Source organism: Lithobates pipiens, unplaced genomic scaffold (genome assembly GCF_037356315.1).
Source record: "Lithobates pipiens isolate NorthernLeopardFrog02 unplaced genomic scaffold, aLitPip1_a1.2 Scaffold_22, whole genome shotgun sequence".
In the NCBI taxonomy this organism is placed as follows: domain Eukaryota; kingdom Metazoa; phylum Chordata; class Amphibia; order Anura; family Ranidae; genus Lithobates; species Lithobates pipiens.
The window spans coordinates 208,758,603-208,774,891 of NW_027507784.1; the positions used below are offsets into that span (position 1 = coordinate 208,758,603).

Sequence of the window (16,289 nt, forward strand, 5' to 3'; positions counted from 1 at the left end):
CTTTGAACTTTCAGCGTGTGCTACTTTTTTTTGTGATAAATTTCTTTGGGTTTAGCACAGTTTTTTCCTATTTTAATACTGAGCAAAAGGAGGCCTGGTGACGCACTGCCCAAAAAGCACTAACCGCTCTGGTAGAGTGCGCCTTAACTCAAATAGGGGGAATCTTACCCCTTAAATTATAAGTTTGAATTATAACATGCCAAATCTACTTAGCAACAGTGGATTGCGACGCTGCCTGACGTTTTTTAGGACCCTCTGGCAGAATAAATAAGATCGGTCTTACGAAACTGAGCAATTGTCTTTCAATAAATTTTCACTGCTCTCACTACATCAAGCCAATGTAGTGACTTTTCTTCCCTGGAACATGGTTTTGGGAAAAATGATGGCAGGACAATATCTTCATTCATATCCACATCACCCCTTGCATAAAACCCCAGACTAAAGAATGTGTAGCAAATGGTCTTTGAAATAAAATGTATAGGGCCAACTTCATCTCTACATCCAATTGTAGAAAGGCAAGAATTCTGCCTATAATATATCTCTGAGGGTGCCTACCCTTGGATTCACACCAGGAAACGTAAGCTTTCCAAACTCTAGAATATACAGCTCTGGAAACTGGTTTCCTTGCATTGATTAAAGTTGAGATAACAGACCTGGAAAGCCCACGCTTCTTCAGAATGTGGGTTTCAATAGCCAAGCTGTTAAATTTAGCATTCGTAAAATAGGATGGAACATCTGGCCTTAGTGGGAGAGGCCAAGGACCCACCACTGCCATCTTTATGATCTCTGCGTGCCATGACCTTCTGGGCCATGCTGATGCTACCAGAATTACCAGCTTTCTTTCTTGATCCTGTAAAGAAGTTGAGGCAGCAACTGAATCGGGGGAGGGGGGGGGGGGGACTGGAAAGCACAGGTCAATGAAAACTGATCACACAGGGTTACCAGCACATCTGTTCCATATGCGAGTGGATCCCTTGTTCTGGACACAAAGTTGACTAACTTCATGTTGAATCTGGATGCTAGAAGATCTATGTCCGGAGTCCCCCATCTTTGGCAAACAGCCGAAGAGACCATTCCCCTGGGAATAACTTCTGGCGACTTAGATAGTCTGGAAAGCACAGGTCAATGAAAACTGATCACACAGGGTTACCAGCACATCTGTTCCATATGCGAGTGGATCCCTTGTTCTGGACACAAAGTTGACTAACTTCATGTTGAATCTGGATGCTAGAAGATCTATGTCCGGAGTCCCCCATCTTTGGCAAACAGCCGAAGAGACCATTCCCCTGGGAATAACTTCTGGCGACTTAGATAGTCTGGAAAGCACAGGTCAATGAAAACTGATCACACAGGGTTACCAGCACATCTGTTCCATATGCGAGTGGATCCCTTGTTCTGGACACAAAGTTGACTAACTTCATGTTGAATCTGGATGCTAGAAGATCTATGTCCGGAGTCCCCCATCTTTGGCAAACAGCCGAAGAGACCATTCCCCTGGGAATAACTTCTGGCGACTTAGATAGTCCGCCTGCCAATTTTCTACTCCCAGAATGAAAACTACCGATAGGGATAGGACATTCCTTTCTGCTCAAGTTAGGATATGGTTCACCTCTCTGAGCTGAGAGACTCTTGGTGCCCCCTTGGTGATTGATATAGGCTACAGCCGTGGCATTGGATTGAATCCAGAATGGACAATTCTTTAACCTGGAAGACAGGTTTTCATAGCCAGATACACTGCCCGAATGTCTAGGATGTTGATGGGCAGGGCTCTTTTGAGTTTTGACCACTGTCCCTGGACAGTCATCTCCTCTAGTACTGCTCCCCAGCCTGAGAGGCTGGCAAATGTTACTACTTTCCAGATTACTGGTCTGAAGGATTTTCCCTTCAGCAAATTCTGGCTTTGCAACCACCAACTGAGGCTTTGAGACACTCTAGGGGACAGCCACATTGGCAAGTCTAAAGCTTCAATCGTCATGTTCCAAGCAGAGAGGATTCTGTTTTGCAACAATCTTGAATGGAACTGGGCATAGGGGATTGCTTCAAATGAAGCTACTAGCTTTCCTAACAACCTCCTGCAAAGGTGAATTGAAGGATTTGCTTTTGACCTGACCATCCGTACCAGCTCTTGTATGGAGCCAATCTTTGCTGGAGGCAACAACACCCTTTTCTGGGCTGCATCTATGATCAGGGCTAAGTAATCCAGCCTTCTAACTGGTTTTAAGGAAGACTTCAATAGGTTGAGGATCCGAGACTTTCCAGGTAACTGGTTGTAACACATACTCTTTGCCTTAAGCGAGTCACTATTAGCAATAGATCGTCTAGGTACGCCAACACTGTTATGCCATGTGCCCTCAACCTGGCTAGAGGTGGGGCCAGTATTATTGTGACTACCCGTGGTGCTGTGGCTAGCCCGAAGGGCAAGGCCGCAAACTGAAAGTGTTCCACTTCGAATCGCAGAAACCTTTGGTGAGCAAGAAATATAGGGACATGCAGATATGTGTCCCTGATGTCGCTAGACGCCAGAAGTTATCCACCTTGTAGGATGGAGACCACTGGCCTGCTCAACTTACCAGCCACTATGATCGTTCTTATGGTGTAGGAAATCGCCGGCTGAAACCGCTGATATCTGAAGCTACAGGAATCATTCCGATAAACCGCCACAAAGCCCAGGATGTTTTTTTTAGACATCCAGCCATCAGCAAATGGTTAAAAGGCATCAGTCAGGAGAAGGGTACAAAAGAATTTCCAAGGCACGCGGTTGGGGCCAGATAAGGTCACTTTATAAACAGTATTTTAAAACAAACATGGCACAGATTTATAGCAGCCCTCCTGCAATTCATCAGATATTATACGCTATAAATGTCAGTTTTTATCCTGGCAGTGGTAGTCTCTCTCACTCATGTCAAACACGTTCCAGTGCTACATAAAAGTTGCTCTTCTCCTCAAGTTGGAGAAAATACATAACAGTGACATTAACAAGAACGTGACGTCCCTCCAAAATTGATGAAAAGACAAGAAGAAAACTGGTCAGGGAGGCTGCCAAGAGGCCTACAGTAACATTAAAGAAGCTGCAGGAGTATCTGGCAAGTACTGGCTATGTAATAAATGTGACAACAATCTCCCGTATTCTCCATAGGTCTGGGCTATGGGGTAAAGTGGCAAGACAGAAGCCTTTTCTTACAAAGAAAAGCACGCAAGACCAGTTACATTTTGCAAAAATACATCTGAAATCAACCAAAAGCATGTGGGATGCGTCATGGTCCAATGAAATCAAGGTTGAACTTTTTGGGCATAATTCCAAAAGATATGTTTGGCACAAAACCAACACTGTACATCACCAAAAGCAGACCATACACCCACAAAGGTGGTAGCAGCATCATGCTTTAGGGCGGTTTTTCTTTAGCTGGAACAGGGGGCCTTAGTCAATGTAGAGAATTATTAATGGTTCTAAATACCAGTCAATATTGGCATAAAACCTTTTTAGGCTTCCACTAGAAAGCTGAAGATGAACAACCCAAAGCATACATCCAAAGGAATGACTTTGCGAGAAGATTACGTTTTGGAATGGCCTAGAACTGATTCCAATTGAAAATCTGTGGGGGGGGGATCTGAAGAGGTCTGTGCACAGGAGATGCAAGCTGACAGATTTGGAGTGTTTTTGCAAAGAAGAGTGGGCAAATATTACCAAGTAAAGATGTACCATGCTGATACTCCTACCCAAAAAAAAGACAGTGCTGTAATAAAATCAAAAGGTGCTTCAAAGTATTAGTTTAAGTGTGTACACACCTTTTATTTTTACTTCCCTCCACCAAAAAGATTTCAAGTTGTTGAAATGAGTTGTACATTTTATAGATCACATTAAAAAAGGTGTAAAGTTATGAAATGATCTTTGTCTCATTTTTTTACATCACAGAAACCCGACATTTTAACAGGGGTGTGTAGACTTCGTATATCCACTGTAGGTGTTGCCCCCAGGTACTGGTATGCTGCGAGAGGGGACAAAATCAACATCGAATAAGGCACAGGAGCACAGAGAAAGAGGATGAAAGAAATCACTTGGCTGTGGGTATACGAGAGGACATCACAATACAGAACTGATAACTACTTTGTATGCAAAAATTTTAAACTCAGCTTTTGTTTACTGCTAAGGGAGCAAAGCCTGTCTTTGAAGACACGTGTAAAGTAAAGTGTAAAAGATTTGTACTTTTTCATCAGCCAACAAAAGCCAATTTTTATATTCATTACATTTAAACATGACCATTAAAGTTTTTATTGAAGACACAATGGTTCAGGAGATATTTCTAGTTTTAGAACATTCATTGAAAACAAGTCCACATTACTAAAATATATTTTAGTCCCTTGCAAAGATGCCAGTACGTATCAAGTGAAGAAGATGTAAACAAATATGGTGCCCAGATAAAAATATTGAATTGGATAAGCCCCTGGCAAACAACAAGCAATAAGGCTCGCAATAAGGCTAAATTCAGTAGTAGCTGCTTATATGTGGTTTTACAAATCAGATATAAGGAATGACATTAAAGATATAGTTTCAGACCAAAAGAAAACTCCACTATATCCCTTTTATTTACCAGTGGCCACTTTATGCAGTAACCTATTATGATAAATAGTAACAAAAAATAAAATATCCAAGGCATGTCAATAGCAGTTGATGTTGGTGAAACATTTAGGAATCGATGATATGTCCAGACCATGTCTCATGCTTTGTTCCTGGGGCTAAATGAGTGATCACAACTTCTACAGCTTGACGTTTCTCATTTTTTGGTGGAATGGAGCAAATCTTGAATGTGACTTCATCTCCTTCTACAGGAACATATTCTCCTTCAATGCTGTTGCGAGAAAAAAATAAATAAAATTATGAGAACAACCTAGAGCTTCAGATTTGTTCAGCATCAGTACCAAAGAAAAGGTTTTTGGAATAGTTGAAAAGATGGACTACCTAGTACAGGGATGAGAAACCTGTAACTCATTTCAGGAACACATACAAGTTCCAGCAACCTTTACCACCCCCAGAGTCAGCATATACTGGAACATGGGTTACGTGCATTGCATATAATATTTATATCAATATAACCTGGTAAAAAAAAAATTATAAACCTGACCTCAAACTATTAAAAGGTGTCTCTTGATTGTAAGGACTTCAGACTGGCTTTAAAACTGCCAGTAAAACACCTATGCGTTAATGGAGTGTTTTTGCTGCACTTTTGCAGCAGGTGCGGTTTTTAAAAAGGACATGTGACCAAAAATGCTTAGCTGGGGCGTTTTTGAGGCAGTTAGAATTCATTTCAATAGGGAGGAGCTTTTTGGTGCATTTTTTGTTCCCCAAACATGCTCCAAGATGCTACAAGCAGGATTTTTTTTCTGCAACAGAAGCACAGCTCTAGTGGGGAGCATTTTTTTGAGCTTTTATTTATTTTTTAAACGCAAAAGCGATTGGAAAAACGTCCCTAAATGATATGGAGGCTGCAATAGTTTTAACTTCGTTTGCTGATACAAGGCTAAGCTGGGCGATACTGTAACTTCACAGCAGGATGTAGGAACTTTACAAAAAGACCTCAATATATAAGAGGGGTGAGCAGCCAAATGGCAGGTGAGGTTCAATGTAAAATAATGTGAAATTTTTTATTGAGAGTTTTCTCTTGGTGGTATTCAATTCACCACAGGGCTTATTTTTTATTTTAATTCTTTTAAGCAAAAACCACACGTTCTTAGTTTCCGTTATGGTTGTAGGATGTCCTTGGACGCTCTCCCATAAAGGAGAGAGCCGTGCTGTAACCGTCTGTTGGCTATAGTATGAGCGTGAAGTGGTTACATGCTATCTGGGGGATGGGGGATTAGATGATGGAAAAGGCTCTGGGGGTCCTTGTAGATCACAGCAATAACACGCAATGCCCAGCTGCAGCAAGAAGACTATAAGCATGCATTAACAGGGTCAGATCACGCCGCTGCATGGCCCCACATTCTCGGAGGACATATGAAGCCAACGACCAGCCCTCATTGTGCTATAGGCAGGGCAGGAGCATTGTTCTTAGAGGACATAGTTGGTCAGGTTGAAAAAGACCATACAGTTAAAAAAAATAAAAAAAAAATAAATAAAAATATAAAAAAAAAAAAAGTTATACAATCCTATATACACAATCCTTCACCCACAATTGATCCAGAGGAAGCTGAAAACCCCCAGCAGAGCATGATCCAACTTGCTAAAGCAGGGAAAAAAAAAAAATTCCTTCCTGATCCCCCAATAGGCAATCAGATTTCCCCCGGATCAACTTAACCTATAAAATGTTAGTACACAGTTATATTATATACATCTAGGAAATAATCCAGGCCTTTTCTTTAAAGCAATCCACTGAGCTGGGTAGAACCAGCTCTGCAGGTAGTCCATTTCACACCTTTACAGCTCTTACTGTGAAGAAACCTTTCCATATTTGGAGATTAACTCTTTTCCCTCTAGACGTAAACAGTGTCCCCTGCATTGACCTTATACATTACGGACCACTTATGCATTTGTTGATCATATAACCCCCCCCCCCCCTTAATCTCCTCTTTACAAGAGAATACATTCAGTTCCTCCAATCTTTCCTCATAGCTGAGCTCCTCTATGCCTCTTATCAGTTTGGTTGCCCTTCTCTGCATGTTTTCCAGTACCACGATATCGTGTCTTCCCAGAATGCAGGGCCGCGCAGCAGCACAATCTGTCACCATGACTGATCACGGTACAATGTCAAGTAATGAGCACAGATTTGGGTTATTTTCAAAGAAAGAAGCAATGAAAAACTTTTCAAAATGTTCAGCATTTATTTAGCAAAGAAATAAAAATAAAAAGTAGTATTTACATACCACCAAAAGTAAGCTATGTGAGAAAAAAATAAATCTAAACATTTCTTATGGGTATAATATTGCATGACTGCACAATTGTCCTTTGAAGTGCGACAGTGCTGAAAGCTGAAAATTGCCCTGGGCAGGAAGAGGGTAAAAGTGCCTGGTATTAAAAGCAGTTAAAAAAAAAAAAAAAACAATTCTACCACATCTTAAGTATGCTGTCCAGTTCTGGTCAACAATCCACAGGAAAGGATGTGCTTGAACATGAGCAAACAGAGAAAGGCAACAATGCTAAAAAGGGGGATTGTTGATCTCAGTTAACCTCTTCAGCCCTGGAAGAATTTTCCTGACCAGAGCACTTTTTGCGATTCGGCACTGCATCACTTTAACTGACAATTGTGTGCGACGTTGTACCCAAACAAAATTCGTCCTTTTTTCCCCCCACAAATAAGACCTTTTTGGCGGTATTTGATCATCTCTGCGGTTATTTTTTTCGCTATAAAAAAATAAATACCCACATGATTTGCTACAATAGCTAGCCCACAAAAATATATAAAAAACTATTTTTCCCCCCCTCAGTTTAGGCAGATATGTATTCTACATTTTTTCTTCAAAAATAGCATAAATTCACAATAAGTGTATATTGATTGGTTTGCACAAAAGTTATAGCGTCTACAAAATAGGAGAGATAGTTTTATAACATTGTATTATTTTTTACTAGTAAAGGCGGCGATCTACAATTTTTATCGTGACTGATATTATGGCAGACGCATGGGACAATTTTGATACATTTTTGGGACCACTGGCATTAATACAGCGATCAGTGCTATAAAAATGCATTGATTACTTTAAAAATGTCACTGGCAGTGAAGGGGTTAACACTAGGGGGCAATCAAGGGGTTGTGTTCACTAATGTGTGTTCTAACTGAAGGGGGGAGGGGACTGACTAGGGGAGAGGACAGATCGCTTGTTCATACTTTGAATGAAAAGATGATCTGTCACATCACCCCTCAGAGAATTGGGATCTCTGTGTTTACACACACACAGATCCCGGTTCTCGTCATGTTACGAGCGATCTTGAGACTGCCGGGCACTCGCACCGGCTCCAGGGGTGACCACCCCTAGTGGTCAACTTTGGAATCGACGTTACACAACGGCGATTTGCCTGCCTGTGCCATACTGCAGCAGCTGATCAGCAAGTGGTTAAGAGGAACAACAAACCTTAAAAACTTATTCTCTGGAGAAGAGATTCTTAACCACTTAAAGGAAGAGGCCTATTTTTCAAACTTGTTGTTTACAAGTTAAGATGTTTTTTTTTTTTAACATATATTATTTATACATACATTCATACATACTCAATCACACACCTTTGTTTACAAGCATTTTGAAACACTAGCTTTTTTTATTTGCCTTGATCTGCAAGTGATTTCTTGATGAATACTCACAACATGGAGTCTGCTGCTCATCCATGTAAAGCCGCTGTGCATATGTAGTGGAGCCGCTGGTGTACAGTACAGCTTTATATGTGGCCAGAGATTTGTGGGCGATGGTGGCTCCCAGCACTTCCTGGAGACACTCAGATCAGGCGTACCCGGGAAATGATGTCAGTTTGAGTTCTCTAGGAAGTGCTGTGAGCCGAACCTGTGGCCACATACAGCATTGTACTGTACACCAGCAACTTTACTGAATATACAGTACTGTATACAGGGAGGCTTTAAACAGATTAGCACCAACATCTGGCCACATACAGAGCTGTGTACATCAGTGGCTTTACTCTACATACAGTATAAATAGGTGAGCACCCAACTCCTTAACATTGTCCCTGCACATTTTTTGTAAAACTTTTGCAACAGTCTCTCCCCTCTGCGCGAGAGCTCGGAGGGACAAGGCGCTTTAAATTCTTTATTTTGCTTCCTATTCATTTCACTTTATTTTTTTACACGCTTCCTTTAAAAAATTTTGGGATCACTTTTAGTCCCATTACAAGGAATTTAAACATCGCTTGTAATAGAAAGAAAAAAAAAAAAAGCATTACATGTGAGATCAGGGACCTTTGGAGCCAATTACAGCCTCAAGTCTTTAAGTATGATGCTACAAGCTTGGCACACCTATTTTGGCCAGTTTCTCCCATTCTTTGCAGGACCTCTCATTTTCAGATCTCTCCAGAGATGTTCAAAATCGGGTTCAAGCCTGGGCTGTGGATGGGCCACTCACAGTTATCCTGTAGCCACTCTGTTATCTTAGCTGTGTGCTTAGAGTTATTGTCTTGTTGGAAGATGAACCTTTGGCCCAGTCTGAGGTCCAGAGCACTCTGGAGCAGGTTTTCATCAAGGAGGTTTCTGTACATTGCTGTATTCATCTTTTCCTCGATCCTGACTAGTTTCCCAGTCCCTGCCTCTGAAAAAAAAACCTGCAGCATGATGACCACCACGCTTCACTGTAGGGATGGCATTGGCCAGGTGATTAGCAGTGTCTGGTTTCTGCCAGACATGACACTTGCCATTCAGGCCAAAGAGTTCAATCTTTGTGGGGGGGAAGCTGGATGTAAAATGCCAATAGCATTTTCTTGTGCTAACTGCTGGCAGAGCAACTCCCATTCAAACCAGCCCCCCCGAGGCAACCCATGCTCGCCAATCATTTTCCATTAGGAAATTTGAGGGCTGAACTGATATTTAGGAATCACTCTCCCTACTCTTCAACTACTTCTGGGGTTATTACCTATAAAATGTTAGTATCCAGTTATATTTTGTGCATTTAGGAATATACCCAGCTATTTTTTAAAACAATCTACCGAGATGACCAGAATTAGTTCTTGAGGGAGTCTAATCCACATGTACATACAGGAATTACAAAAAAAAAACAAAAAAAAACAGAATGCTTTATAAATAGTTAAATCTATAGAACATTAAGATCTACAGACTAATGCACCACATTAGAGTTATAGTGACGCATTTCTAATATAAAGCAGGTTTTCATGGTTGGCGAAACCATGACAATATAATAATTAGATATATCATTTTTACTAAACTGGAACAAGCCAACATACACTTTCATAGTAATCATGGGATAGTAAATAGGGGCCATAATATATAATATTGCCAGATTGAGGAGCGAGACAACCACATTTCATTATTGTGTAGACCATAATGTACACAAGTATATCATGTCAAAGCACTTACTCCGAGATATGTAAAAATACATCAGGCCCTCCATCTTCAGGTATAATAAAACCATGTCCCTTAGAGCGGGAGAAGCATTTGCAAACTCCTTTGTAGACTTGACTTTCAGATGCTCTTGCTGCGCTGCGATACACACAAAGTAATCATGCATATTAAAATGGAGCTGCAAAGAAAATCATACCTATATTCACAGGTTATGAAAAACATTTAAAAAGCATGTTCATCTATGGTTTCCCCAGGGCTGGCCCAAGACATTGTGCTACCAAAATGCTAAAATAAAATAATAAAAAAAAAAAAAAAAAAAAAAAAAAAACAAAATGCTGCCCCCTTCCAAAAAATAAAAATAAATCACGCCCACCAAAAGGCCCCCCACATCCATTATTTTATATCATGATAATTAACCATTTAAGGACCACCTCCTGCACATTTGCGTCGGCAGAATGGCACGGCTGGGCACATCAAAATACAGGTACGTTGCTCTTTAAGTGCCCAGCCGGTCCTGAGCTCAATGACCGCGGGACCCGATCGCCGCTGGTGTCCCGCGATTGGGTCACAGAGCTGAAGAACGGGGAGAGGCAAGTGTAAACAAACCTCTTCCCGTGCTTGCTAGTGTGGCTGTCACTGATCGTCTTTCCCTATAACATGGAACAGACTATCAGATCCCATGCCAAGCCACGCCCAGTGGAAAAAAATAAAAAATAAACCCAAAACAAAAAACACACAACACACACACTTAACCCCTTCACTGCCATTTACACAGGAATCAGTGCAGTTAAATAGCACCGATTGCTGTATAAATGACAATGGTCCCAAAAATGTGTCAGCCATAATGTAGCAGAGAAAAAAAAAAAACAGTTCTTAAATAAAAACTATCCCTTATTTTGTAAACGCTATAACTTTGGCGCATACCAATAATCGCTAATTGCGATTTTTTTACCAAATATGTAGAAGAATATGCATTGGCCTAAACTGAGGGAAAAAGGATGCCAATTTTGTTTGGGAGCCACGTCGCACGACCGCGGAATTGTCAGTTAAAGCGACAGTGCCGAATCGCAAAAAGCAGCCTGGTCCTTTGGCTGCAAAATGGTCTGGGGCTTAAGTGGTTAAAAACAAACTTTTTTTTTTTTTTTTTTAGGAAGTCTGATTTACATGCAACACCTAGTCTATATGCAAAATGACATGCCATACCATTATATTCAATTCCAAGAGGTAGGCTAGGGCAGTATAGGAATTCCATCTGAGTATTTAGCATCAGGAGTTCAAATTTAAAGTGGTTGTAAAGGCTCAAGGTTGTTTTTTACCTTCATGCATGAACATAAAAAAAACCTTGTTGTGCACACCCAACAAAAAAAAAAAAAAAAAAAAAAAAAATCATACAATTCCATATACACAATCCTTCATCCACAGTTGATCCAGAGGAAGGCAAAAAAAAAAAAATCCTTCCTAATCCCCCAAGAGGCCATCAGGATCAACTTTACCAAATTGGCACACAGAGCAGCGGCTCAGGAGCAAACCTGCTCGGGTGCCACTATAGCAAGCCGTTTGCGGTGTGAGCACTTGGCAGGATGGAGGGGCCAGGGTTGCCCGAGAAAAGGAGACCTAAGTAAGGATAACCAAAAAAAATAAAAAATAAGATAGAGAATACATACATATATACGCATACATACACACACACATACATACATATATACACCCCCTTTAAACTCAGCAACACAAAATCCCGCTCATTCCGAGTTCCAATTGAGCCAAATCTGGCAGCAGCCCAGAGTTGCTTGTTGAGGCTTTTGTCATTTTGGGAGTATAATCCAGATCCAACTTGTACTGTTTTAATTGCAGCACTGTGACTTCTGATTCATATCTATAGGTTGAATATAATTAGAAAGCCACCTGTAAATACGCATGGTACATGGCTATTAAAAGCCAAGTACAGAACAAAGGACCATTACTTACGCAGAAAATGTTCTTGTACGTCTAGTTGGAAGTGGACTGGGAATGAGGTAGCCTCTCATTGGAGATGAAGAGCGATCTTTAGTATGGTGAGAATCTGGTAAATTGAGGGTCTTTGGAGACTGAGGAGATGCCAGTGAATCATTGGATGGGGCACGAACAGGTGAGTTAGATGACATTTCTGTTGCTTATCTGAAATGAATAGAAAATACAGATTTGATATAACATTTTTCAGATGCCATACTAAAATGTTACATGCATAGACAAATTAAAAACTAAATGACACTTAAACTTAACTAAAATGACATCCCCAAGCAACACCTTCACCTGCTCTTTCGCCAGGTTCCAGACCTTCAGGTGTAATGCCCATGCACACGTAGGAGTGCATTCATTCTGGCAGACATGAAATGTGTACACTTTGAAGTGGATTGTGGACAAAATCTTTTATTTCAGAAGAGATGTTAAAAAAAAAAAAAAAAAAACCCTGTACGAGGCTTTACAGATGATATTCCAGCATTTACCTATCACCAAAAGGAACACATACAGTTAATAAATTGAGCCCACCAACTTCAGTAGGTTGCCGTATGCAAACAATTAGTGCAGGTGATCTGCCGAGAAGTGTCTCCTCCTCCTCCTCCCCCCCCCCCCCAATCGGATAGTGTCTGCCCCGTACATTGCAGGCACAGCGCTTGTGCAGTACAGACGACAAGGAGATGCCGAAAGTCTCCGAAGATGAACAGCGCCTACGCACTGTACCTTCTGCCCTGAGGCCAGGTTCAAGCCCCACCATGCAAGTAGACAGATGATGTAAAACAGCACTTCGTAATGGGGCTGCTCGCCACACTTCGCTCTGCAAATTTTTATTCTGACTGACTATGTCCACTTGGATGGTGGGGCTTTTGACACATAGTAATAAATGGTTCAATATAAAAGGTATTTTTAAAGGTTCTAATCACCAGTAATCACAGTGTAAGTTAAAGCCGTATGAAACCTACAAGCGAAAATTATATTGCATCTTACAAATTCTTAAATGCATTTGTTTTATTTATTTTTTTTAGGATCATTTTAATTTTCACCTGGTGATTCAGCCAGCAAGTCTGTTTTTCAAAGAACAAGCTATCCTGCAGATGTAGTAGACAAACCATTGAACAATGACAGGGGTACTTAATGGCCAGCTGTTCTTCATGTACAAACATTAACCCAAAAATGGAAAAAAAATAAAATAAAAAAAAATAAAGGATATTTGTACTCACCGTAAAATCCTCTCTGTAATTCACCGACCGACACAGCTTCTCTCTCACAAAAATCGGTTCTCAGCCCCATCACTGGAGAAACTAGGCAAAGTTGTAACACAACACTTCAGAACTTTCAGTTCCACCCAGGGGGCGGTCCCTAGGCTACAACCCCACAGCCTGCCCTAGCAGACTCCGTAACGTCAACAAGCAGTATAACAGAGAAAAAAGGAGGGGCGGGTGCTGTGTCGGTCGGTGAATTACAGAGAAAAGGATTTTATGGGGAGTACAAAAAAAAAAAAAAAAAAAAATCCTAGTTACTCTTATATTCACCGACTGACACAGCTCCTCTGACAAAACGAGGGGTTTGAAAAATAGCATTAAAAAAAAAAAAAAAAAAAAAACAACTTCATCCACCATGGCAAGTGGGAACTAGTGAAACTAAACACACAAAAAAAAAAAAAAAAAAAAAAAAAAAAAAAAACACACACAGCAGTGTGTGGAAAACCACCACATAACCAGGTATCCTCAACAGGAGTGATCCCCAAGACCGCAACATTGTGGAAGTAATGAAACAGTGCACAAACATAACAGTACTGCGTTTTTATTGAAAAACCAGGAAAAACTAGTTGCAATTGGATATGCAAGCTTCACGACCGCCAGCAAAAAACACTACCTCGTAGAACTTGGTAAATGTATGTATAGACGACAAGGTCGCCGACTTACACACCCGAGCGACCAACGCTTGGTGTCGGCAGGCCCAAGACGTTCCGACTGCCCTTGTAGAGTGGGCCGTGACCGGAAAGGGGGCACCTGCCCCTTCAACGTGTAGGCTTGTACTACAATCTATCTGATCCACCTGGAAATGGTGGCCGACAAAACGGTCATACCCTTCTTTGGACCAGCCACCGAAACAAACAGTGCGTCTGACTTCCGAAAGGGAGCCGTGGCAGACAAATACACCTTCAGAACCCTGACCACGTCGAGAGCGTGAAGGGCCACCTCTTTGGGGTGCTTCGGCTTAGGACACAACGATGGAAACACAATGTCCTCATTGATATGAAAGACCGAGACCACCTTCGGTAGAAAAGATGGTTGCGAACGCAACACCACCCTATCCCTGTGGATTACCAGATATGGCAACTTGCAAGACAAGGCCGTCAATTCCGAAACCCTCCTGGCCGAGGTAATGGCCACTAGAAAGACCACTTTCTGGGAAAGACAACAGGGGCATCTCCCCGATGGCGCTTCAAAAACCGCCGACACCAGGTTCAAATCCCATGGGGGTAACTGTGGGCGCACCGGAGGGACTACATGTCGTACCCCCTGAACGAAGGTACCCACTAAGGAGTGCGATGCCAGGGGTCGTTGGGGGGGGGGGGTCTGGGAAAGACAGGGCTGAGATCTGCCCCTTGATGGTGCTCAATGCCAATCTCTGGTCTACTCCACGCTGAAGAAACAGCAGGATCCTTGCTATGGAAAAGGAACGCGGATGCCAACCATTCTGCTCACACATGGAGATGTAAGCCTTCCAGGTACGATGGTATATCTTCCTAGAAGAAGATTTCAGTGCCCTCAACATAGTTGGAATCACGAAGTCCGACAGACCCCGATTCCTCAACACCTGGCTCTCAACAGCCATGCAGTTAAAGCCAGCGATGGTAAAGCAGGATTGAGGGAAGAAAAACTAAAATTGGACCTTAAGACAGAAGGTCCTCTCGCAACGGCAGTCGCCAGGGATCGTCTGCCACCAGAAGCACCAGATCTGCATACCAGGGACGCTGAGGCCACCAGTATCACTGGGATCCCCTCGGCTTCCACTCTGCAAAGCAGACGTGTCAACATTTTCAGTGGAGGAAAGGTGTAGATCAGCCGATACTGATCCCACAGGGCCACCAGCGCATCTGCCCACGGACCTCTCATCCTGGACACGAATCTTGGCACCTTCCGATTGAGGCAGAAGGCCAATAGATCCACATCTGGTGTTCCCCACTTCAGGCACAGCAGTCTGAATGTCTCCGGATGCAATGCCCATTCTTCTGGGTCCAGCATCTGCCGACTCAGATAGTCCGCCTGCCAGTTTTCCACACCCGGGATGTAAATGGCCAAAACGTGTCGCTCTGCCCACCGAAGTATGTGAGCGACCTCCCAAGCAGCGGCTGTGCTTCTTGTTCCCCCTTGGCGATTTATGTATGCCACCGCTGTGGCGTTGCCCGACTGAATCCGGATCGGACACCCTTGAAGACTCACCGACCATGTGTGGAGGGAGACACAGCCTGATCGCTCTCAATTCGAGCAGATCGGCAACTCGGACCCCCATCACTCCACCCCAGCCGGAGAGAATGGCGTCCGTAGTGACCGCCGTCCATTTCAGAGGAAGGAAAGATTTTCCGGACTGAATCACCGGGGACCTCAACCACCAGATCAGAGAGTCCCTGACTGGTTGGCTCCCCTGGAACTGTCGATCCAGGGACAACAGACTTGTCCCATTTTAACAAAATCTCCTACAGTACTCGTGTGGAACTGGGCGTAAGGTACTGCCTCGAAGGAGGCCACCATGAGCCCCAGTACTCGCATGCAAAAGCGGAGTGACGACCACTTGCGGTTCATCAGCAGTTTCACCACAGACCTGAGAGTCTGCAATTTGTCTGAAGGGAGAAAAACTCTTGCTTCCCTGGAGTCCAACAGCAAACCTAGGTACTCCAGACGCTGAGTCGGCACAACCACCGACTTCTTTAGGTTCAACAGCCACCCAAATTCTTGCAGTGTCTGCATGGTGATCGCCTCATCCACCTCTAGTTCTAAGGCAGAACATGCTCTCAGGAGGAGATCATCCAGGTAGCCCACGATCGCGATCCCACGTTGTCTCAGAATCGCCAACACTGGAGCCAATACCTTGGTAAAGACTCAGGGGGGCGGATGCCAGACCACAAATTGGTAATGGGCTTCCCCCGACAGCAAAACGCAGAAATGTTTGATGCCCAAGGCATATGGGTATGTGCAGGTACGCATCCTGGATGTCCAAGGACGCCAGGGAGTCCCGTTGATGGAGTGCAGAGACTACTGAGCGAACCGATTACATCCTGAACCT

General features: G+C 42.8%; 1 protein-coding gene across 3 annotated transcripts in view; it reads right to left on the reverse strand.

Annotated features, from left to right (window-relative positions):
* Positions 1 to 3,765: 3,765 nt before the first annotated feature.
* The window catches only part of CARHSP1 (calcium regulated heat stable protein 1), a 44,439-nt gene continuing 31,915 nt past the window's right edge, over positions 3,766 to 16,289 (reverse strand). For 2 of the 3 annotated variants that reach the window (XM_077448843.1, XM_077448845.1), the window contains exons 2-4: positions 11,970 to 12,158; positions 10,020 to 10,142; positions 3,766 to 4,847 (exon numbers count right to left, since the gene is read on the reverse strand). In XM_077448843.1, the coding sequence (XP_077304969.1) occupies positions 4,685 to 4,847; positions 10,020 to 10,142; positions 11,970 to 12,145 (462 nt within the window). In that variant the 5' untranslated portion in view covers positions 12,146 to 12,158 and the 3' untranslated portion in view covers positions 3,766 to 4,684. Of the gene's footprint in view, positions 4,848 to 10,019; positions 10,143 to 11,969; positions 12,159 to 13,219; positions 13,322 to 16,289 lie in introns of those variants that run through there. The other variant, XM_077448844.1, reaches the window with a different exon arrangement.